This window comes from Ambystoma mexicanum, chromosome 2p (assembly GCF_040938575.1).
Source record: "Ambystoma mexicanum isolate Mex_15411 chromosome 2p, UKY_AmexF1_1, whole genome shotgun sequence".
NCBI lineage: Eukaryota > Metazoa > Chordata > Amphibia > Caudata > Ambystomatidae > Ambystoma > Ambystoma mexicanum.
This window is the reverse complement of record NC_090923.1, coordinates 154,439,581-154,465,056: the sequence shown is the minus strand read 5'-3', so window position 1 is coordinate 154,465,056 and position 25,476 is coordinate 154,439,581. Positions and strand designations below refer to the sequence as shown.

General features: G+C 46.3%; 1 protein-coding gene across 1 annotated transcript in view; it reads left to right on the top strand.

The window, feature by feature from the left end:
- XPC (XPC complex subunit, DNA damage recognition and repair factor) overlaps positions 1-25,476 on the top strand; it is a 296,222-nt gene that overhangs the window by 104,762 nt on the left and 165,984 nt on the right. Inside the window, exons 8-9 of the mRNA XM_069643405.1 lie at positions 2,177-2,266; positions 12,265-13,194. Coding sequence (XP_069499506.1) covers positions 2,177-2,266; positions 12,265-13,194 — 1,020 coding nt within the window. The remainder of the gene's footprint in view (positions 1-2,176; positions 2,267-12,264; positions 13,195-25,476) is intronic.

Genomic DNA, 25,476 nt, shown 5'->3' with positions numbered 1-25,476 from the left:
TTAAGTAAATACCCCAGTCAACATAGTACCTCAGCACATAAGAAGAGTTGCAGCAGGAAGACTTCAGGATCTGATGCCCAAAACCCTGTAGATGGATTCCTTTGTCATGAAGACGGAAGACAGAACTTTGGAAGGGAATTTGCAGCAGAGATCAACAGAGAAGGCTCCAAGCAAGAATTTCCTTACGGCTGGATGCCACTCAAGTTTTGGAGCCCTTTTCAGGAGCCAGACGAAGACTGAATATCACTGGTCGGATTCTCGTCATTTGCAAGGTCCAGCACTCTGATGAGGGGATGTTTGGGACTCAAATCGTGTCTGGAGTTCCAGCAGGATGCCACCAAGTTTCAGCTCGATTCGGAAGACCGTGTACTGCACAGTGGCTCGAGGTCTCCGGTCTACTTGAGTTTAGTGGATCTCACCAGGCTCTGGGACGGGGTCATCTTTTTTTGGGAGTCCCCAGGTCGGTTGGAAGGAAGGGTAACAGCAGGCTTATGTTGCACAGCAAGCTCAAGTTGCACAGCAGCCTCTCCGGTCGCTAGAAACCGTCTCTACCATGTTTTCTTCTTCCTCTTCCAATTTGGTTCCAATAGTCGACTTGCCAGCAGCTCCCAGAGTTTTTATAATCAGGACAGCCAGCCCCCCGCTAGGAGTTGTTCCCTTTCAGGCAACGTGGAAGACAAAGTGCTGCAGAGGTTTGGATTCCTCCCTTGCATCTTGCCTTTCCAGACATTCCAGAGCCTGGGCGGTGAATCCACAGGATTCCACCTGAAGACAAAACGGCCACTGAGGTGGTTCCCGCCTAGAATGATAGAGGAGGACTTCAAACAGCAAGCACACCAGAAATGGTGAAAAAAGGAGCCCACCATTTTAGGAAAATGGTGGCCCTTCTGTGCATTACTGAGGCTAAATTAACAGCCTGCAAGTAATCAAGGCTACATGTCATGAAGGTGAAACCACTGCCACCAGCCATTCATGTAAAACTCGCAATTATAACAAAATGTTACCATGTAAGTAAGAAAGGAGATATATTGTATCCCCAGCACTCCACATAAGCCTAAACCCAAAAGCTGTAGGAAATTATGACTTCATCCATACGCTATGGAGAGAGATTCCCCTTCACCTAGGGACAATGTAAAATAGTTGAGTAGTCAAAGCAAATTGTTCTGGGGTTGACACAGGTCAGGAAGATTTATAATTGATAGGAAAATCTTACCCAACACCTCCTACACTTTCCTTCCTCCCCTTCTCCCTTGTTTTCATGTTCAGCACTTGCACAATCCAAATCGTCTCACAGCCTTGGTCATGCCTTCCACCCTTTCCTGAACTCTCATGCTATAGCAGTTGTACATGTTTCAAGACCTTTTAAGAACGTTTTGTTTTTATACATATTCCTCATCCTATTCCAGCCCCCTTTGTCTTGATGCACCTTGAAACTTAATTTTGCTGTATATTGCGCATTACAAATTACCAATAAATAAGAATGAATGAGGGGGAAAAAGACTCCCTTCATTCTGGAGAACAAGAAACAGGTCCAGAAGTCCAGCAAAAAGTGATAGAGTTCTTACTAAGAGAGGGGGATTGAGCACAAAACTGATGCATCTCCCTAACAGCTTGCAGTTAAGAGGTGCCTACATTGATGACCTCCAGTAACTTCTTATTGGATTCAAAATCCATGTTATGAATTTGCAAATTATTTTGCTTACCTGTGATATACACATGTCTTTACAGCTGTACCATAGGTGCTACATGTACGACGGACACATGACTGAGAACTCTCTAGTACTGGTGGAACCTTTCCTAGTGGATAAACCTATCAGGTGGACATCTCTTGCACACCACCGCCTATCCACTCTTCCCCCATACCAATGAGACATTCATATAATTCACAATATCACGTAATCTAAAGCTAAATAATGTGTCATTTATGTGCTGCATAGCAACTATTTGTGATGTTTACTAATCCGTATGGTGTTACTGTTAAACGTGGCAGACGATGGGAGTGTTATGATAAATGTTGAACGGAATGATTAACATTGCCTAACCAGTAGATGTGCAATGGTTTTATGAATAGGGTGTTTCGCATCCTAGATGGTGATGGAATGGTGCACAACTTCTTTGTCGGTTGCAAAATCTGTTCTTTAATTGATTTTTATTTTGCATTTTGTTTTTCACGCAGGTATTTTTAATTATTTTAAGATCTTTACAGCTTCTCTGTCGGCTGGTGCTGTCTCTTCAACCTATACCCTTGAAGCCATCCCCAGCAAAGGTACGAGTTGAGGCGCAGAAATATGCAAGAATGTTTTGGCACAATAGGGTTGTAGTTGTAAGAGGCTGGCCAGGGTCTCGCAATAACTTGTAAGCATTGGAAGATTGGTCCCTAGAGCATCAAAGATTACTCCCAAAGAAGGTGTGAGGTGTTAAAATGTCCCTTTGCTTAGAACCACCACATATAATACTTGCCACTGTCTTTGCCAAGGTGGTAAATTAAAGCTGTTGCAGAATCCTGTAGATACTAATTCTGATCAGCTATTGTAGTAGCATGAAATACTTTCGGCCTCATTATAAGTCTGCCGGTCCGGTAGTAACCGCGCTAGTAAGCTACCGGCACCGTTGCTACCGGACCAGCAAACTACGAGTTGTACTCACGGGTGCCTTTCTGCACAACTCGTCGGAAGCACCGGCACCATTCATGAATGGGCCTGGTGCATCCAACCTCCCCATTCCCATTGAGCCCTATGGGGCTCACTGGGAATGGGGAGTAAAGAATACCGGCACCCGGCAATGGGGATGGACCGAAGGGGTCGGAACGCCCCTGTACGTCCCCATTGTTCAGGCGCCAGTAATTGCACAACTTTACCAGCACGGCTTCCGCCAACGTCGTAATGAGGACCTTTGCCTTTGTATGTGGTGTATTGAGGGGTTAAGTTGCTGAAATTATATACTATGCTGCTGCTTGATTATTTAATTTACATTTATTTTATTTAAACTGGCCTACAAAAAGTATGTTACAAAACACATATTTATGACTGGTGCAGTTCCAGAGCATTACCAAGTTGTGATACAGTAGTTAATACATGAAATCGGCTAGTGGCTGGATAGAGTTAATAGGTGACGGTGCAAGACGGACCTTGAATACATATTGGTTGGGTATCTTTGGTGGTTGAAAGTAGTTATAGGTAGGATCTTGTTGTCTTTCACTTTTGAATCTTATTAATTTCTGGCAGTACGGTTTTCCAGTTGCCTGGTAGGTGATGCGGCAGAAGCTGGGAAAGTACTGGGAATACACAGGAGGGTTGAGTTGAGGAGAGCTTGGGGGGCCTAGTGTGTGATGTGATGACTACCGAGCAATGGGCTCAGGGTGTGTTCGTATATGATGGGAGTCATTTTGCTTGGATAACCCTCCATGTGTAGGCATCGCACAGAGGTTGGCAAGTATCAAGGGAGATTGTAGAATTTTTTCTGATGCTTGTTAAACTGCTTAGAATCACATGCTGTGCATATGGTCCGACATCCAGTGGTAACCGCAGAGTATTGCATCTTGCCTTTCGGGGAGCGAAAGGGGACGTCGGCATAGGCGTGTCTGTAACACTATCCCTATCCTGATGTGTGTAGTACCCAAAATCCCTCACGCGCCGAGGTCCCTCAGATTGTTTTTTTCTGCCCAGATAACTGGTCGCCCTATAGCGGTGCTCTTACTAGAGACATTGTTTATCTTTACTGAATTGTTGGTTTATTCCTCGTTAAATCACTTTGCCAATAAGAACATCTTTCTTTGACGAAGACTACGGGGAAATTGTCTACAGCTGTGGATTTCGGCGCCTAAGATCCGGCGGACGGATTTTCCACATGGTCAGGCCCTCTGGCCGACCTATGCAGTGGAGAGAGTGGGGTCGGGGTGGCCATATTGTTTAGTATGTCTTTCCTCCTTTCCCCTCTTTTTCCCTTTCGGTCTGGTCATCCTTCCCTTTTGCTATGGAAAGGACTTCTTTTAGATTCTACCCTAAGTGTAGGGTCATATATCCTTGGCAGGACGAACACAGAACGTCTAACACCTGTCTCCCCCTAGAGCACGATGAGAAGCGGTGTGTGGCGTGCAAACTCCTTCGGCCTAAGACCCTTAAGGAGCGGCATGTAAAGTGTTGGACCGCACATGGTATGTCATGCGTGGAGCCCCCTGTCCCCACTGCCACGCCAGCCGAAAGTGGCGGGGGTACTTCGGCTGATCAAACATCCAACGCGGATGTTATAGACCTTGAGGCGGACACTTCTATGTCCGCCACGCCCGTCCCCGACCCTTCCAGGCTCGACTCTGGTCTTGCTATAGGGACTACACCCGGTGACGGGGCCGTACAAGCGCATCGCACCAAACGCACAACTCCTACGCCAATTTCGACGCCTTCGTCGAAAAAGGCGAAAGCACCAGCGGGGCCGCCGAAGACTTTGCCGGTTCCTTCGGATCGCTCGGATCCAAAGCCTTCCCCGCATCCGCAGCAGCGTATTGCGACTGGGCAATCAAAACAAACCAAGGGCGGTACTCCAAAACCCACACGCGTCGAAGTTTGGGAGCCCGACACTTTGACAATTTCCTAGGCCTCAGTAGGCCCGAAAACTACAGCTAGGCCTCTACCCGGAAAACTGACCGCTAGGCCTCTTGGTGCCGCGGATGTTATTTCTACTGCCGACGATTCGCCGTCTATCCAGAGTAGCATCAGAAGAATCGCAGCGGCGGTGGCCCTTACTCCGGTTCAGCCTAAAGTTATGGGCCAAGCCGCGGAAAAGATTTCGATGGATTTGATCCTCGATTCCGAATAGACTTACGTAGATGGTCAAGAGCCCCTCTCCGACACCCTGAGAGGTTCCTTGCGATGCCACAGTGCGGAGAATGTCGTTTCTCCTTGCGTAGGCCCGTTTGGGTCCTCTAAGTGGACTACAGAAAAATGTGCGGGTTACATGGATCGGCTGGAGCAGATTATTGGTTCTTCTGATCATCCTCCCCCCACTCCCCACCCCCCGAAAAGGGCTCGGGTAGACCCTAACCCCCAAATTCAAGAAGTTCAGTCTCATGTCTCAGATGTGGTCCATATGGATATATATATATATATATATATATATATATATATAGAAGAAGCTTCTTTCTCGAACACTATGAGGAAGATCAACAGGATACGACGGACAACTGGGAGGAAACCCAGCAGGAAGGTCAAGACCCTTGGACACAGCAAGATCAGGGTACTGATATTTTGTGCCTAGACTCTCCTCCGTCCACCCTAGCTCGCCAGGCATCCCTTGTGAAAAATTGCCACTCAAGAGGCGGTACCTGAGCAGGATTTCGTGGAGGATATTATGAAGGAAAAACCTCTGGCGAGTCAATCCATCCCCCTCCTCCCTCATTGATCACACCTGCTCAGACACTGTCAGTGAACCCGAGAGTCGAAAAATTATTTCGGCCTTCCCCCTCTGACCCTCTGTATATCAAAGGGCACGCCATCCCAGACTCACTGGTAGTGACTACTACTCGAAAGAGGGCAGGGGTACTCCTTGCCACGGGAGAATCACCACCGGACAAGGATTCTAAACGTTTGTATGCCCTGGGCAAAAGTGTCACATCAGCAGCTGCATACACCATTCGGGTTGCTAATACTACGTTATTATCAAGCTATGCTGATGCCCAATGGAACTTACTCCAAGAAGGCCTCCAGGAGGCTCCTGAACCCGCCAGAACAAAGCTTCTTGCCATTGTTTCGGAGGGAAGACTGGTTAACCAGAATGTGGTGAAGAACACCCTGGACACTGCAGAAACAGCAAGCAGGTCACTTGCACAAGGTACTCTTCTGAAAAGACACACATGCCTGCGGACATCGGGCTTCAGACCTGAGACTCAGGCCTCCCTCATTAATAAACCCATTGAGGAGACTAACCTCTTCTGGAAAGCAGTGGATGAAGCGTTGGTGACGGCCAAGAATGAGCACAAGACTATAAGGTCTTTGCACCAAATTACACAGAAACCCTCCTCCCAGAGGGGTAATAATTCTCGGCGGTCCTTTCGTGGGCAAGCCCGTGCTGGTCAGAACTACTACTACGGCACGGGTAACTTCAACAAAAATCAAACATCTGTAAGCCCTACTTACTACCCCTCAAGGGGTCAAACGCGGCAAAGGTAGAGGCAGAGGCCACAATCCCAGAGGAGCCACAGCCTCTGGTCAGAAATGACCACCAAGTCCAGGTCCCCTCCCATGTCTCCCCAGTCAGGGGGCAATTAGCATCTTTCCTCAAGGCATGGGAGGGGATAACTTCTGACCAGTGGGTCTTAAAGACGGTCGCCCACGGTTATTGCGTGGAATTCACCCGACCTCCACAGTTCAGACCGCCGCGCTCACGGCGCCTTTCACCGGACCATCTGGAGATCCTGATCCAAGAGGTGGAAGCACTGCTGGGAAAGGACGCCATAGAAGCCGTCCCTATTATTCAGGTAAACAAGGTTATTTATTCGGTGTACTTCCTTGTACCCAAAAAGGATCTCACCATGCGTCCTGTTCTAGATCTGCGCCCAGCGAACAAGTTTATAAAACCCCAGAAGTTTTGCATGGTAACACTACAGGAGGTGTTCCCATTGCTGAAACAGGGGGACTTCATGGAAACATTGAACATGAAAGATGCATACTTTCCTATTTCAATGTTGCCAGCGCACAGAAAATATCTAAGGTTCATGATCCAGGACAAACCCTACCAATTCAAGGTGCTCCCCTTTGGCATCGCCTCGGTGCCAAGGGTGTTTACCAAAGTCCTGGCAGTGGCAGCAGCACACCTGCACAGACTATCAGTCCCAGTTTACCCTTACCTCGACGACTGGCTCATTACGGGGGACTCGTTCGACGCTTGTTTTTCGAAAAAAAACAGTAGATTTCCTCTTCAGCCTGGGCTTTTCAATCAATGAAAAGAAATCCAGCTTAGTCCCCTGCTAAGTAAAACAATTTCTGGGAGCGCTAATTCGGACGGAAGATGGCCTTGTCTTCCCCTCCAGCGAGAGGGTTCACAACATGCTCTCTCAGATTCCTCAATATGTAGCCAGTCGGGAGGTGACGGTACGCAAGGCCATGCGTTTGTTAGGGATGATGGTGTCATGTGTATACTTGGTTCATCACGCGCGGCAGTGCATGCGTCCCATGCAAGAGTGGCTCAACAGCCAGTGGTGTCAGGCCAGCGGACAATTGGAAGATCTGTTGGTTGTCTCGCCAGCCATCATTCTCTCTCTGCAGTGGTGGTCAAGAGAAAACCTCTTGAAGGGGAAGACCTTCACCACCCCTGCAGTGGAAGCCACTCTCACGACAGACGCATCTCTCACGGGGTGGGGGGGCTCACCTGCTTCAGCAGACAGCACACAGAGTGTGGTCCCCTCAAGTTGCGTCCAACCATATAAACTTACTGGAGCTACTAGCAGTGTTAAGCATTGAAAGCCTTTCAGGTGCAACTGCAAGGGAAGACAGTGCTGATCCTAACCGACAGCACTACAGCAATGTATTACCTGAACAAACAGGGGCACTCACTCTCCAGGGCTATCAAAGCTGTCCCAAAACATTTGGATATGGGCTCTCAAACACAAGATGTTTTTGTTATCCCAATATGTTCCAGGGGAACTCAATCTTCTGGCAGACTTACTCGGCAGAGATTTTCCTCTGCCAGAAGAATGCGAATGGCGACTGCACGAAGACACTGTGTCCAACGTCTTCGCAGAATGGGGTTTCCCAGAGATCGACCTGTTCGCTACTCAGGAGAATGCCCAATGCCAAGACTACGCCTCCAGGTACCCCCAGAACCGATCCAAGTGGGAACAGTATCTGGATAACTTGGTCAGGGAAATGTGTCTACTCTTCCCCCCTCCCCCCGACTCCCCTTCTCAACAAGATAGTGCACAAGATGCACCAGGAACCAGTTACCATGATACTGGTGTCCCCCATGTGGGCCCGCCAACCCTGGTTTGCTCACCTGTTGGAAATGTCCCTCTCCCTGCCAGTCAAGCTGCCTTGCCCGTACAACATGTTGTCTCAGGACAGGGTGGGATACTCTACACCCATGCCCACAAACTCTGAACTTGGCAGCCTGGCTCCTGAAATCATAGAGTTTTGACACCTGCAACTCCCTCAGATGCATGGACATACTCAGGGAAGCGAGAAAACCTAATACGCGTTATTGCTATGCCAGAAAATTGAAATGTTTTGTCATCTGGTGCAATTCCAAGGGCGTCAATCCCATCGATTGCTCACCCTCACAAATTGTTTTGTATCTAACCCACCTGTTGGACTCTGGGTTAGTCTTCAATTCCCTAAAGGTTCATCTGGCTGCTCTGTCAGCCTACACCACATCACAACAAAAAGTATTGTGGTGGAAAATACCAGTAATTAAAGCCTTTATGGAAGTGGTTAAGAGGATTTATCCTCCCATCTCTCACCCAGCCCCTGGATGGGACCTGAATGTGGTTTTGACCAGGCTCATGAGAGCTCCCTTCGAGCCTATGCATAAAGCAAGTCTGAAAGACCTGACTTATAAGACAGCCTTCCTAGTGGCTATCCCTTCTATCAGAAGGGATAGCGAACTACAGGCTCTTTCTGTTTTAGACCCCTTTGTTACAGTCCACAAAGATAAGGTAGTTCTGCCCACACATCCCAGGTTTGTGTCCAATTTCATTTCGAAGTTCCATGTGAACCAGTCAATCTAACTACCCACTGTCATGATGCATACCCCCGTGCATCCAGACCACGTCCATCAGCCCCGGGAGCAGGCATCATGTTGCCTTGAGAAAACCCAGCAACCCCTGCTAAGGGCTGTCTGGGTTCAGTCCTGGCGCCTATGGCGCCAGGCTCATATGGGACATCAGTCCTGGCGCCATAGGCGCCAGGCTCATAAGTGCACACTTACCTGATGCAGACCATGCTGCAAGAAGATCCAATCCCATGTGAGGCCTGGAAGGGACTACTTTACCTTAGGGACTATTTTGTTACTGTGGTGTGGTCGGGGAAGAATACCTACCTGGGACTACTTTGAAGGCTATTTAAACCAAGCCCGAAGAGCAACACACGCTTCGCGTTATTCTGCATCCAGCAGCGTAACGTTCACCGTGCCAGCAGCAGCATCCAGCCTTCTGCCACGCCCGCCTCGAACCTGGAGCACCTAGAAAGAAGGAAAGAAGCAAAGGTTAGAACAAGAGTATTACCTGATTCCAGATTCATCGCATGTTCAAACCAGAGGAAAGACATTGTTTTAAAAGTGTTGCATCACCAGCAGCAGCGCCGCGCCATTCTCACCGTTCCACGCAGCATCTCTTCGATCCGGCGCCGTCTCCATCTTTACATCGCCGAATCCCGGCACCTAAGGGGGACAAGAAAAAACAAGGTGAGCAGAGAGAACAGACAGAGACAATCTCTTTAGCCGCCATATGCTTAACTGATTTTACCGCCGGAGGTATAATTCATCAGCACGCCACATCTTCTTATGCCGCTCCTGTAAAATGAGGAGAAAGCAGCAAATTTAACCCTTGGCATTATTTACCGGACAGTGTTGGGTAACACAGGCTTTTACCGGAGCGCTTTCAGCTGTCAATCTTCTTATTGGGTCAAAGCTGCAAGATAAAAGAGGAATTGGACAGGAATGAACTCCAGACATTTTGAACTCTTATGAACTATATACTTACGGCTCTTCGCCAGTATCTTTTGGAGTCAGGATTCGTCTAAAACTCTTCCAATATCCTCAGGCCAGTGAAGTAACAGGTCATCAACGCGCCCCTGCGTGCTTCGCAGGATGGAGGGCTCATCCTTCAAGAATATAAGGTAAGATTGCTGAGAAGATGCTTCAGAGGTGATTAGTGGGGAGGACAGTGGGGGTGCTATCACTTGAATCCACAAGTGGCTAAATCCATCTCTCCACTTGTAGGAGAATATTTCTACGGGTCAAGCTGACAAGATTAGGAGGGCAGATCCAGTCAGTCATCGCTGCACTACGCATCACGTGGGTGGAGGCCGCAGCAGTCCGGGTCCGACCGACTCCCCTGTGGGAGCCAGGTGAGCGTAACACCCACTTTCTTCCAGAACCCTACTAACATGGCCGAAAGAAGCCTTCACACACTAGACGTGCGCAGGGCAGTCATGTTTTACCTGGAAAGAACTAAACCACTAAGGAAGACTAAACAATTCTTTGTTTCAGTGGCAGCTGGTAGAGGAGGGGATCCTGTCTCTAAATCAGCTATCTCAAGATGGATTGTCAAATGCATCACACTATATTACACTCTTGCTAAGAGAGAACTGCCCTTCAAGCCTAGAGCACACTCTACTCGAGGAACTGGGTCATCCATAGCATTCATTGCAAATGTTCCTCTTGAGTACATTTGCAAAGCGGCAACCTGGAGTTCTGTACACACCTTTACAAAACACTATTGCCTAGACACTCATTCTAGGTCTGATTCTCAGGTGGGACAAGCAGTACTAAGACATCTTTTCTCTACTGTTCCTTCTCACAACCCACCTCCAACTCCGGGTACTGCTCGCTAGTCTATGCACAGCATGTGATTCTAAGCAGATTAACATGCATCAGAAGACCTGCATTACTTACCGTAATAGCATTTCTGTTGATTGCATCTGCTTAGATTCACATGCGCTCTCCCTACCTACCTGCTCTGGGTGGAAAGAACATAGACCTCTTACTACTTTCTCTCTTCATGTACTCACTCACTATAGCCATGGGCTCCCTCATGGCAGAAAAAATACAATCGGAGGGACCTCGGTGCGTGAGGGATTTTGGGTACCACACACGTCACGATAGGGATAGTGTTAGACACACCTATGCCGACGTCCCCTTTCGGCCCCCGAAAGACAAGATGCAATACTCTGCGGTTACCACTGGATGTCGGACCATATGCACAGCATGTGAATCTAAGCAGATACAATCATCAGAAATGCTATTACGGTAAGTAATGCATGTCATAGGTTTATAGTGATATTTTCGAATGCATTCACTTCGAATGCATTAATTTCGAATCAATGATGTCGGGGGGAAAAAATGTATTTTTGAGAAATTCTTTTTAAATGGGGGGAGGGGTGTTGCCCCCCAACACCCTGTTTTTATTTATTAACCTTTTTTTACTAACCAAACCCCCCCAAAAAAATCAACATTTTTTTTCCGACCTTTTTTTTTCTCGAAATTAATGCATTCAAAATTATTGATTCGACATTTTAACTGCACACCCATGTCATAGTTAGCCCAGTTCAATACCTTGTTGAGTTGAGTAACGTGGCGTGCTAGGAAAAGGCTGGATCAGTAATCCAGGCTATAAAGGTCAGAAGAGTGGGTGGGGGGGGGGGTGCGGGTAATATTTTGGTTAAGTGAAAGGTGAGATGAGGAAGAATTTTCAGGAGATTAAGTCTAACAACTGTAGCATTGGAATTAATGAGTTGTTGAAGTTTGAGGTGGATGGGGAGTAGGAGACGAATATGTATCATTACCAAATAGATTGCTTGAAAAGCCAAATGAAGAGATGAGTTTGCTGAGTGAGGAGACGTAGTTTGTGGAGTGCACAAAGGGCAAATCCTTCTGGGACCACTTCGAAGATGGGGTGACAATGTCGTCCCTGGAGAGAGCAATCAATCTGGTTGGAGGGCACCTAAGCAAGGACATTGCCCTGAAAGCCTGGGTGTTGGACAGATGATCAAAGGTGTCCTAGACCTCATGTAGAATGAGGATATAGGGTAGGGGTGAGCCACAGTGAGAGTACGAGAAGTGGGTGGGAGCTGTCTCAGGGGTGCGTCTTCTGCGGATCCCTGATTGGAGTCGGCATGTCTGCCCCTATGTAGTCTTTTAAGCTATATCGGATGCTGCCATAATGACCCCAATCTTTAACTTTATTGTGCCCCATCTCTCTGTAATGCTTTCTACCCATCTAGTTCACCAGATTTCTCTGTTGGCTCTGCACCTCGTCGCTCCATGATTCTTATAAGCCTCAAATCCTCTATGATGGACTGTGGTGCATCCACCTCTAGTGATACCATTCTTAACCCCTCTGTTGTGGCCTCTCGTCTCTGTGATGCATCCACGCCCTCAATGGTGCTACAGTCCTACTCCATACAGATCTGTGATTACAACAAAAAAAAATTTGAATCTCCCAAAAATCTAATTTGTTTATAGTAGTGGCTAAAGCTTGTAGAAGAGCAGGAATGTGACTGAAGTGTGCTGTAGCCAAAATCTGTTTTTGGATTTAAATATGTATGTTTTTGCTTTTAGGGTAAAAAGGCTCCAGGAGGCAAGTCGTCAAGTGGTGGCTCTGCTCGTAAAGGAAGTGCTGCCAAAGCAAATAAGGCTGCTTCAGGAAAAGGTGCAGGGCGAAATGGAGGAATACGGGCAAACGATGTGAAGACGTTGTCGGATGATGACCGTTGTGAAGATCTGCGAAATGAAAAGCAGACCTCTTCTGGGTCCAAAAAGCCATCGAATCATACAAATTTGAGCAAAAGTCCCAAAAAGCTGTTTATGGATGAGGCCAAAACAGATGTTAAAGATGCTATGCCAATGCCCAAAAACCAACGTCGACGAACAGTGGCTTCAAAAGTGTCTTACAAAGAGAGCGGAAGTGATGAGTCTAGCGATTCCGACTTCCTGTACTCGGACAGTGAGGATAGCACTTCATCTGATGAGGACTCGTCTCAGAAAAGTAGATTGTCCTCTGGATCCCCTAGTGTAAAGGTGGACAGTAATGGCAATGAGGTGAGCAGTATCATGGTAAAAACGTATAGGATTCCAGAGAGACCCACTGCTTCCATGGGGAAAGTGCCATCCCAAGACTCTTCCAAGGAGCCCAAGAAGAGGAGTAAAATCATCTCCAGTGATGAGGAGTCAATGGAAGTTACAGTGGCCACCAGTGGCTTGGACCAGTGGTTAGAGGTGTTCTTGGAGCGGGACAATAGGTGGGTTTGCATAGACTGCATTCATGGCACAGTCAACCAGCCGCAGCTTTGCTATAAGGCTGCCACAAAACCAATGACTTATGTTGTGGGAATTGACAATGATGGTTGTGTGAAGGATGTCACAAAAAGGTACGATGCAGTGTGGATGACATCAACAAGGAAACGGCGGGTGGACACTGAGTGGTGGGAGGAGACCTTGACAGCCTACAAAAGCCCATTCAACGAAAGGGAAAAGAAGGAAGACCTGGAGGTGTGGTAATAGACTCCATTCTAACTCCTGTACTCTGTGTTTTAAATATTAAACCAATGTATATAAAATTCATAGTAACTAGAATGAATCATTCGTTTCACCTTGTATTTGAAAGTTTAAATTCGCTTGATGCATGTGTTCTTAAGTTTTTTCATATGTTAATATTTTGTAATTGAATCGGAGTACGAAAAAAGATTGCATTAGGTGGATGTATTCCACACACCTTCCCCATTTTTGTGAATAAACAAATAGCCAGCTTCACAAAATATTATTGGGACAAAATTCACCTATTTTTCAGAACAAAAGTCCTTGTAAGTAGTACTGGCACTCCTATATTTGTGTACTAAATGTACATAGCAAAACGCTGAGTAACCCTGGTATGGACAAAATTGCCTTGAGCAATAGCCATGCAGTTTTCTGAAGGGCATCTTCCCATAACCAACTTGTTATATCGTGCACAGGGGCCCTCATGAACGTTGCATTAATTTATACAAACATGTTGACATTACTGCTAAATGGGTTTTCCCAGTCCGTTGTTTGGGGTGTGAGAAAGACTTAACCCCAACTAGGCATCAGTTTTACCTTTCTTCCAGTCTACCCGCTTGTTAAGAAAGAATTTGTAGAGTCCAACTGGTGTGGGACTTTACAACACTTATCTCTTGGTATTAGGTAACCCACCTTTTAATATAGGCCTGTACTACACAAGTTGGTAGTTTGACTGAGCAGCCAGGCTTATCCTAAGAGGGGTAATGTGAGCTCTAGAGCTGTACAATTGACATCAGTAAATGCAGGTTTCCAAGTAAACATTTAAGTTATAGTATAAATATTTATATATACACAAGGATAATTAGACCATCTTTAGAAAGCAGCAACCAATATTGATCCCAAAGTTGGGATTCAATTCAACAAGAGCAATAAAGCAGGTGAGTACGTTTTCATATGTTCCACATATTCCAGCACATTGAGTGACGTGATTTGAGGTCAGTACTAACACTTATTTGTGATCACCATTGCAAGATTGAGTTATAAGAAGGGAAAGGTTATAGTCTGATCAGAACATACCTTGTACTTAGAAAAACAGATTCACCCTGAGGGATGTAGACAGTCTTTTATCCCACTAATAATAGTGTTCAACAATTAAAACCTGTAAGGGAACAAGCACTGCCAAAGCCAATAGGTTCAGAAAGGTGCCTTTACTGAACCGGTACAGGCAAAGTCAATGGGCTAGTTCAAAGTTCTGATGCTCTCTTCTTAGAAAATGTTGTAGGAACGTCAGTAGTTCAAATAGAAAATCACAGCAACTCAAGAGGAGTCGGCTTGAAAAAGCACAAGCTGGAAGGCCAGTGCAAGTGAGTTGAGGTCAACTCAAGAGGGTAAAATAGTACTGCCCAAGCTAGGCAGCACCACAATTGGCAAAAGGTAGATGTGCCCCACAGTACCAGTGAACTGAATGTGTTCTAGCTGGATGCCTTCCTGTTGCAATGTAGCAGACCCTTGTTCCTGGTCACGAAAGGGGGGGAGGGTGAGGGAGAGAGACACTGACTCTCTGCAGCAATGGATTCTCCTTGATTCGGCAGCCTTTTGTGGTTTTGGTGCCTTTTTCTCAGGGCCAAAGAAGGACGAACAGCTCTGGTTAGAAGTTACTTGGTCCTGGACACTGGTGAGGGGACTCTGATTGAAGATTTCCTGCTTTTGGTCTCTGGATGCCCACACAGTTTTGGCCGGATTCGCACTCTCGAAGACCATGCACTCATTGATGGTCAGGGGTCCCCGGGCTTTGGGATTGTGCAGCCTTGGGGTCACAGCAAGTCGGGGGTAGCACCAAAATGAAGCTTTTATCAAGGCTAATTGGTCCCACCAACCCGAGGGAGGATGTCGTACCTTGCGAGTCTTCCCAGTCGAAAGAGAAACGGGGTCTGCACAGCTGCAGGGCTTTACCGGGCACTTTGCGTTCCAGGAGGGTGCTGCTGGCGTCTCTTCACATCTTCATCGGATGGTGTCCTCCAGTGGCTGGATCTGCCTCTAGTCCCAAAAACCTTGCCTTTTTAATCAAGTTACCATTCATTCACAGCCCTAGGCTGTGAATCACCCAGCAGGGTGGCTGTCGTCCTGGACAGGCAGCCGGCCAATCAGAAATGGTTTAACTCTGGCACACCTAGAAAAAAAGATGGACGTTTCGGTACCCTCCCTCACTCCTGCCTTTCCCGACATACTGGAGCCTGGGCTGAAGTCCGCCAAAGGCTAAATGCACAAAGGACTCAAACCTGATTCAAACAGTAAAAGCCCAGAAGGAACCAAGAAGAAAAAGAAATGCACAGTCCATTTTGAGAAAATGGTCACCCTTGGGGGGCTGTACTGCAGCTGAGGAATCAGCCTGCATATACGTCACTAGGTAGTAAAAAAGAAACCACTGCCACCAGCCATTCAAAAATGTTACATGAGAAGTGGGATAAAGGAGTTACTATGTAACCCCTCAGCACTCCACATAAGGCGGTGTGTGCTGGACCCATAATTGAAAAGGTAAGACAATAGTCATCTTACTATTCTTGGGAACAGTAGTTCATCCAAGAAAATGTAGGTAAATATTAAGAGAAGTCCAAGGGACTTCTCAGTGGCAGTGCACAAAAGGTGCTGCGTCACAATGCAAAAAGCAGATGCCTATGTAGTTTACCAGACTCCATTAAACCGTAAGGAACACAAAATACCTAGTCATAAAAAACACATGAGAGAGCGAGAAAAAAGTCAGACTCAAGAGTTAAAATTAAAAAGCCCTGAGTCCAGCAAAAGACCTAGGGGTCTCTAAGGTTAAAGGAAATTGGCACATAAATGAACATGGCTTCTCGTGGTGGTAAACTTGTCGCTATTTGCATACAAGAGGAGACACCCGAGAAATAGCACATCTTGACATATGATACATCCTGGATTCAACATATTCTAAACCAAGAGGTCTAAGCTGCTCTAGATTGTTGCAGTCTATGGATACACATCACTACGATTTACATTTGTTAACAAAACTGTTTTATTTAGAGATGATTACATATAACAGTTTTCGTTGAAAAATATTTCTGATGCTTGTTAATCTGCTTAGAATCACATTCTGTGCATATGGTCCGACAAATTATTAAATTATTATTATTCAGTGGTAACCGCGGAGTATTGCATCTTGTCTTTCGGGGACCAAAAGGGGACGTCGGCATCCCTATCGTGACGTGTAGTACCCAAAATCCCTCACGCGCCGAGGTCCCTCTGATTGTTTTTTTCCGCCCAGATAACTGGTCACCCTATAGCAGAGCTCTTACTAGAGACATTGTTTATCATTACCGAATTGTTGGTTTATTCCCCGTTAAGTCACTTCGCCAATAACAACATCTTCGACAAAGACTACGGGGGAATCGTCTACAGCTGTGGGTTTCAGCGCCTAAGATCCGGCGGCCGGATTGTCCACCTGGCCGGGCCCTCTGGCCGACCTATACGGTAGGGAGAGTGGGGTGGCCATATTGTTTAGTATGTCTTTCCTCCTTTCCCCTCTTACCCTTTCGGTCTGGTCATCCTTCCCTTTTGCTATGGAAAGGACTCCTTTTAGATTCTGCCCGAAGTGTAGGGTCAGATATCCTTGGAAGGACGAACACATGACGTGTAACGCCTGTCTCCCCCTAGAGCACGATGAGAAGCGGTGTGCGGCGTGCAACACCTTCAGCCTAAGACTCTTAAGGCGCGCTGTGTAAAGCGGTTGGCCGCGTACGGTATGTCGCGCTTGGAGTCGCCCACCGCCACACCAGCCGAAAGTGACAGGGGTACTTCGGATGACCAAACGTCCAACGCGGATGTTATAGGCCTTGAGCCAGACACTTCTAGATCCGCCACGACCGTCCCCCACCCTTCCAGGCTCGACTCTGGTCTTGATAAAGGGACCACACCCGGCAACCGGGGCGTACAAGCGCATCGCACTAAGCACACACACCCTACGCCAATTTCGACACCTTCGGCGAATAAGGCGAAAGCGCCAACGGGGCCGCCGAAATCTTCGCCGGTTCCCTCGGATCGCCCCGATCCAAGGCCTTCCCCAGCATTCTCAGCAGCGCATGGCGACTGGGCAATCTAGACAAACCAAGGGCGCTACTCCTAAACCTGCACGCGTCGAAAGTCGGGAGCCTGACACTTTGCGTTCCAAGGCCTCAGTAGGCCCGAAAACTACGGCTAGGCCTCTACCCGGAAACCCGTCCGCTAAGCCTCCTGGTGGCACGGACAGTATTTCTACTGCAGAAAAATCATCGGAGCCTTCCTCACGACGATTCGGCGACTATCCAAAGTAGCATCGGAAGAATCGCAGCGGCGGTGGGCCTTATTCCGGTTCCGCTGAAGGTTATGGGTCAATCCGCGGAGAAGATTTCGGCAGATTGGTTTCCCGATTCCGATGATTTCTGCATAGATAGTCAAGAGACTCTCTCCGACACCCTGAGAGGTTCCTGTCGGCACCAAAGTGCGGAGAACGTCACTTCTCCTCCCGCCGGCCTGTTTGGGTCCTCTAAATGGACTACAGAAAAATGTGAGGGTTGTATGGATCGGCTGGAGCGGATTATCAGTTCTTCTGATCATCCGCCCCCGAAAAGGGCTCGGGTAGACCCTAACCCCCAAATTCAAGTAGATCAGTCTCCGATTTTCCAACAAGAAGACGTGATCCATATGGATACTTATAGAGACATCTATAATGAAGAAGCTTCCTTTCTCAAACTATGAGGAGGATCAACGGGATATGACGGACAACTGGGAGGAAATCCAGCAGGAAGGTGAAAACCCTTGGACACAACAAGATCAGGACTCTGATATTTTGTGCCTAGATTCTCCTCCGTCCCCCCCGTCTCACCAGGCCTCCCCTGTGGATGACCAAATGGCTTTCAACTCCATGTTGAAAAAAGCGGCAGAATTCTTCAAAATTCCCACTCAAGGGGCGGTACCGGAGCAGGATTTCGTGGACACTGGCAGTGAACCCGAGAGTCGAAAAATGATTTCGACCTTCCTCCTCTGACCCTCTGTATATCAAAGGGCACGCCATCCCAGACTCACTTGTAGTGACTACCACTCGAAAGAGGGCAGGGGTACCCCTTGCCACGGGAGAAGCGCCACCGGACAAGGAGTCTAAAAGGTTATATGCCTTGGACAAACGTGTCACATCAGCAGCTGCATACACCATTCGGGTTGCTAATAATACTAGGTTATTAGCAAGCTATGCTGATGCCCAATGGAACTTACTCCAAGAAGGCCTCCAGGAGGTTCCTGAACCCACCAGAACAAAGCTTCTCACCATTGTTTCAGAGGGAAAACTGGTTAACCAGAATGTGTTGAAGAACACCCTGGACACTGCAGAAAAAGCAGGCAGGTCTCTTGCACAAGGTACTCTTCTGAAAAGACACGCATGGCTGCGTACATCGGGCTTCAGACCTGAAACTCTGGCCTCCCTCATTAATAAACCCATTGATGAGACTAACCTCTTCTGGAAAGCAGTGGATGAAGCGTTTGAGACGGCCAAGATGGCGCACGAGACTATTAGGTCTTTGCACCTGATTACACAAAAACCCTCCTCCCAGAGGGGTAATAATTCTCGGCGGTCCTTTCGAGGACAAGCCCGTGCCGGTCAGAACAGCTACAGCACGGATAACTTCAACACAAATCAAGCATCCGGAAGCCCTACTTACTACCCCTCAAGGGGTCAGAAACGCGGCAAAGGTAGAGGCAGAGGCCCCAATCCCAGAGAAGGTACAGCCTCTGGTCAGAAATGACCACCAAGTCCAGGTCCCCTCCCATGTCTCCCCGGTCGGGGGGCAATTAACATCTTTCCTCAAGGCATGGGAGGGGATAACTTCCGACCAGTGGGTCTTAAAGACGGTCACCCACGGTTATTGCGTGGAATTCGCCCGACCTCCACAGTTCAGACCGCCGCACTCACAGCGCCTTTCACCGGACCATCTGGAGATCCTGCTCCAAGAGGTGGAAGCACTGCCGGGAAAGGACGCCATAGAAGCCGTCCCTATTATTCAGGTAAACAAGGGTATTTATTCAGTGTACTTCCTTGTACCCAAAAAGGATCTCGCCATACATCCTGTTCTAGATCTGCGCCCAGCGAACAAGTTTATAAAACCCCAGAAGTTTCACCTAGTAACACTGCAGGAGGTAATCCCATTGCTGAAACAGGGGGACTTCATGGCAACATTGGACATGAAAGATGCATACTTTCATATTTCAATGTTGCCAGCGCACATAAAATACCAAAGGTTCATGATCCAGGACAAACGATACCAATTCAAGGTTCTCCCCTTCGGCATCGCCTCGGCGCCAAGGGTGTTTACCAAAGTCCTGGCAGTGGCAGCAGCAGACCTGCGCAGACTATCAGTCCCAGTTTACCCTTGCCTCGACGACTGGCTCATTACGGGGGACTCGTTCGACGCTTGTTTTTCGAAAAAAAACAAAAAAAAAACAGTAGATCTCCTCTTCAGCCTGGGCTTTTCAACCACATCACAGCAAAAGGTATCGTGGTGGAAAATACCAGTAATTGAAGCCTTTATGGAAGGGGTTAAGAGGATTTATCCTCCCATGTCTCACCCAGCCCCTGGATGGGATCTGAATGTGGTTTTGACCAGGCTCATGAGAGCTCCCTTCGAGCCTATGCATAAAGCAAGTCTGAAAGATCTGACCTATTAGACAGCCTTCCTAGTGGCTATCACTTCTATCAGAAGAGTTAGCGAACCACAGGCTCTGTCTAGACCCCTTTGTTACAGTCTACAAAGATAAGGTAGTTCTGCGCACACATCCCAGGTTTGCGCCTAAATTCATTTCGAAGTTCCATGTGAACCAGTCAATCGAACTACCCACTTACTTCCAGAACCCTACTAACATGGCCGAAAGAAGCCTTCACACACTAGACGTGCGCAGGGCAGTCATGTTTTACCTGGAAAGAATTAAACCACTAAGGAAGACTAAACAATTCTTTGTTTCAGTGGCAGCTGGTAGAGGAGGGGATCCTGTCTCTAAATCAGCTATCTCAAGGTGGATTGTCAAATGCATCACACTGTTACACTCTTGCGAAGAGAGAACTGCCCTTCAAGCCAAGAGCACATTCTACTCGAGGCACTGGGGCATCCATAGCATTCATTGCAAATGTTCCTCTTGAGTCCATTTGCAAAGCGGCAACCTGGAGTTCTGTACACACATTTACAAAACACTATTGCCTAGACACTCCTTCTATGTCTGATTCTCAGGTGGGACAAGCAGTACTAAGACATCTTGTCTCTACTGTTCCTTCTCACAACCCACCTCCAACCCCGGGTACTGCTCGCTAGTCTATGCACAGCATGTGATTCTAAGCAGATTAACATGCGTCAGAAGACATGCATTACTCACCGTAATAGCTTTTCTGATGATTGTATCTGCTTAGATTCACATGTGCCCTCCCTAACTCCCCGCTCGGGGTGGAAGGAACATAGACGTCTTACTACTTTCTCTCTTATGTACTCACTCGCTATAGTCTTGGGCTCCCTCATGGCAGACAAAATACAATCGGAGGGACCTCGGCGCGTGAGGGATTTTGGGTACTACACACGTCACGATGGGGATAGTGTTACAGACACGCCTATGCTGACGTCCCCGAGAGACCAGATGCAATACTCCGCGTTTACCACTGGATGTCGGACCATATGCACAGCATGTGAATCTAAGCAGATGCAATCATCAGAAATGCTATTACGGTGAGTAATGCATGTCATATTGGGCCTCATCAGGAGTTGACGTTGTGGTAAAAATGCGGCAGTATTAGCGTTACCGCCGCATAACCGCACAGCTCAATGACGAGTTTGGGGGGGAAAGTCAAAGGATTAACCTCCAGCTTTGAGCTGGAGGCGAATGTGCGATCTCTCCGCCCATTTTCAGCGTTATTACTGTGGTAATTGCGCCAAAAATGCCCCATTGAGTCATATGGACTAAAAATGAAAATGGGGACATACACCGCTACTTGTGATCTGCCGGTAATACCGCTGGTCCAAGTGGTGGTAACAGTAATTGCATTGGGCGGTATGCCGGCGGATTTACTGCCGGGATACTGCCCAACTACTGATAAGGTCCTTTGTCCTAATTTTCAATACGTCATTACATTCATATTATATACTTTTTTTTTTCTCTCTCTCTCTCTCTCTCTCTCTCTCTCTCTCTCTCTCTCTCTCTTTTCTCTCTCTCTTTTCTCTCTCTCTCTCTCTCTTTTACCTCTCTCTCTCTCTCTTTTCTCTCTCTCTCTCTCTCTCTTTTACCTCTCTCTCTCTCTCTCTCTCTCTTTTCTCTCTCTCTCTCTCTCTCTCTCTCTTTCTCTCTCTCTCTCTCTTTTCTCTCTCTCTCTCTCTCTCTCTTTTCCCTCTCTCACACCCCCCCCCCTCCTTGGTTGTCCTAACAACACTTGACCAAAAACACAATGTATTTAAAACCAAGCTTGGTTTATTTAATCCTAAGAAATGGGTATTAAACTTGACACAGCAGCCAAGGCCAGTCTTCCAGGAGGTGAGTAGGGTTGTATAAATTACGATATAATACTTCATAGCTTTGAGTTCATGTCCACACAATATATTTGTCAAAATGTGGTGTCTTTCTATGCAGGAAAAACAGCAATGTAAAAAGGTTCATTGGTTTTGGTAAGTGATCCTGCCAGTTAAGGCTGTTGGGAGAGTTCAGGGTCAACGCTGGTTGACCAGTTTAGCCCTGAAAGCTCTGAACAACTCTGTTCATTAACAGCCTTTGGTCTTCCGGTTCTCCTGCTTCATGTCCGGCCACCCAGGGAAAAGCAGCAATGTTTCCCCTGTGAACAGAGGCTTCTTGGAGGGTTCTTATATGCCTGTTCGTGGGGAGGAAGAGCACATTGCAGTCAATCATGCTTTATTTCAATCCAAGAATCATACAAGCAACAACACAGATACATATAAGGATCTTACCAACTAGTAGTTAAAGAAACCTTAGTGCATCTTCATAGAGAATTACATAATACATGGCATTTCAATAAGGTCATACAATATCAATATTTAAAACCTAAACACTTAACCACTCAAAAACTTCAAGCTTAAGATCTCATGGCTGAGGCCTAAAATCAGCAAATATTAAAATATTCCGTAAGAGTCATCTTCAAAGTACAAAACAGTTTTTAGCATTATTTAGATACAAGAAAGTGGAGTCGGATCATTTCATTTTCTCAGATATAGCAAAAACTAGTGCATAGATTGGACTCCCAATTTGAGCACCGAATAGTCTTAGGACATGAATCGGGATCTAGTCCTCCAGACACTCATTAGATAATTTACTACCGAGCGCACTGCCAGTTCATCCCTTGCATTGATACAGTGCTAGGGCGTCTTTTTACAGTTATAATTGATCTATATATAAATAGTGGCTTGCATTATCTCTTCCTAATATTCCAATTCAATGAACAAAATAAAAAATGCATTTATATTTTCCGATCTTGTTTTCGCAAATAGCACAATTGTTAGGAAGCTTGAGATAAAAGGCCCTAGAAAATGTCCGCAAACTATATCCAAATAGGTTTCCTAATCAAAAGTCTGCTTGCACTTCCAATACCTTCTTCCCATCTCACTGCTTAAAATGTCAATTAGGAAGATAGTAGGGATGTAATGGTATAACGGTATACCGTTAAAGATACCGTGAACCACTCAATTGAACAATAATAACCGTCACATTGTTTATACCGGTATACCGTTTATACCGTTAAGTGTGCTTTTTAATCTGATTTGGAAAGGCTGCAGTAAGCAAGTGCTGCGCAGTCTTGGTCTTGTACTGTTAGATGTGCCATCTGCGAAGTAGTTTCAGTTGGTGCAGGTTTTAATTACATTCCATAAACCACACGTGCCTGACACAAAATCAATATGTTAGCAATAGGAAGAATAAATACAGTGCCAAGAAGGAAAAGGGGTAATTTGGGTTGGCGGCTTTGGGTTTATATATTTCTAATGGATAATGTTTGCTAAACATATGACAATGGGGGGGGTTGGTTTCCCTGGTTATTGAGAGAGAGAGAGAGAGAGAGAGAGAGAGATGGAGAGAGAGAGAGAGAGAGAGAGAGAGACTGACTCCATTGATGCGGCATGCAGGTTATAAAGATGGCAACATGTTAATCTTCACCAGCAGTCAGTGGGGGGCCTAAATTACCACATAAGAAAAGCTATTAAGTTTGCTTTGCCAGTCGCAGCAGGCCCCCCCACCCCTAGTCCTTTCCACACATGTGTTTGTGTTGTTTGGTGGAAGCAAGGGGTGGCATTTCAGTGGAAAGTATGTTGAAAAGCCCAATTCTGGCCCTGGGTGCCTGGTTTTGTTTCTGATGATAAATCTGACAATTTATGACCTTTTAGAAAATATTTGTTAAGATTAGTTAACTCCACCTGCTATACCGCGATAACCATGATATACCGTCATTTGGCAAGAAGGTTATCATACCGTCATAAAACTAATACCGTGACACCCCTAGAAGATAGTCAATTTATATATAGATGAGAAAGAATCTCTAATGCACCAACCGGATTCTTGAGTTGTTTGATTGTGAGTCAATTAAAGAAATAATACATTGAAGCTTTTTGTCGGGATCAAAGAGGAAAATCCAATTTTATTTGTTTGCAAAAATAGAAAGAACAGTTGGGTGTTACATCACACCTTATATTTTATAGTTTCATTCAAATTGAAATAGATCATGGATGTGCGGTTTCACAGTATAGCTTGCAAAGCAACTAATATTTCCAACTAGCTTGTAAAGTAAATAGCTGGATTTTCCTCTTTGATCCCGACAAAAAGGTTCAATGTATTATTTCTTTAATTGACTCACCATCAAACAACTCAAAAATCAGTTTGGCGCATTAGAGATTCTTTCTCATCTATATATAATTTGACGTTTAGTGTGTGTGGCAGCCACATACTTTGGGAAAGTACCTGAGCTTGACAACCATATCCTCTTTAGACCACTAACTTTGTTTGACCAACATTATTGATTTCACATTAACTAATTGAGGAAGCGCCAAGGGAGAGCTTTGTAGGCTGCAATATATTATGTCATACGAGGAAGACATTCACTTAATTATTCTTCAAGGCCCCTATGATCTTTGATTTAGCGCCACTATCAATGAGTTGGGGGCTTTTGCCAATGGTCACAGAAGCCAAGTAAAAATAAAACCTCTTTCAAATATTTCAGCCACGGGAGCAAGCGACCTGCCTCCTGTGATAGGATGTCTTGGATTGCAGATCTACATTCAGCAAGTACTGGTTCTGGGGAAGACAACACCCTCACCCAATAAAGGAGAGGTTTTGATCCTCATGAATAATCTTATCACAGTTCGTTCCTCCCCACAATTCTACACCATATAAAGCTGCTGGTCTAGCTTGTGCAGAATAACTCCAACCAAATCTGTTCAGTGTAATGTCTGCTTTAGTTACTTGGGGAGACCAATACTATTTGTATGTGAAACAAACCCCCAAATAATCATATTATTTAACTTGTTCAATAGATCCCCTTTCAATTTTAAGCTAATTTCAATAAGCCTCTTGGTTCTGTTTTTCCTGAAAATTGTGTTCTTTTTTTTTTACATTTATGGACAAATGCAATCGCAGAAGTCTTCAAAATGCCTGGAGCTGGTTGCCCAGGGTGCGTGGTGTCCGAGACAATAAACCGCTTTCTCTACAAACATCAGAGTCGGCCAGGTTTCCACAGACAGAATTGGTGCGTCACAAGAGAGGTTTACCAATTTAGAAATTATACCATTCAATAAAAAGACAAACGAGTTTTGGGGCCTTGGCGTACTCCCATTTGAATAGGTATTATTTTTGTGATCCTCCTGTCGGCACTCCAACTTACCATGTGCAGTCTTTGAGAAGGCTGGAATTGGTAGATTCTAGCAGCTTTAACATCAGTTTGTTCTTGGGCCAGATGCTCCAGCAAAACTCCCTGAAGCCTCCTCTGTTATCTGGTTGGCTCTTGGTGTTTTGGCACTCATCCAAGGGCTTGCATATCTTATAGGCATGTTCAAAACCTGTATACATTTTAAACCTTTGGTGACCACCCAATCCTTGTGATTCTCTACAGTCAGACCCTCCCAGGCTTCTTCCACGAAAACCCACAAAATGTGGATTGAGCTTTGAATCCCAGACACCCTAGTCGCATGCTGGCTAGATTATGTCCTAGCTGCCCCTGTCTCAGGATTCCTAGGTAAAGAGTATCATTACCATATATCGTTGCTTGTGGATCCTTTTAGACAA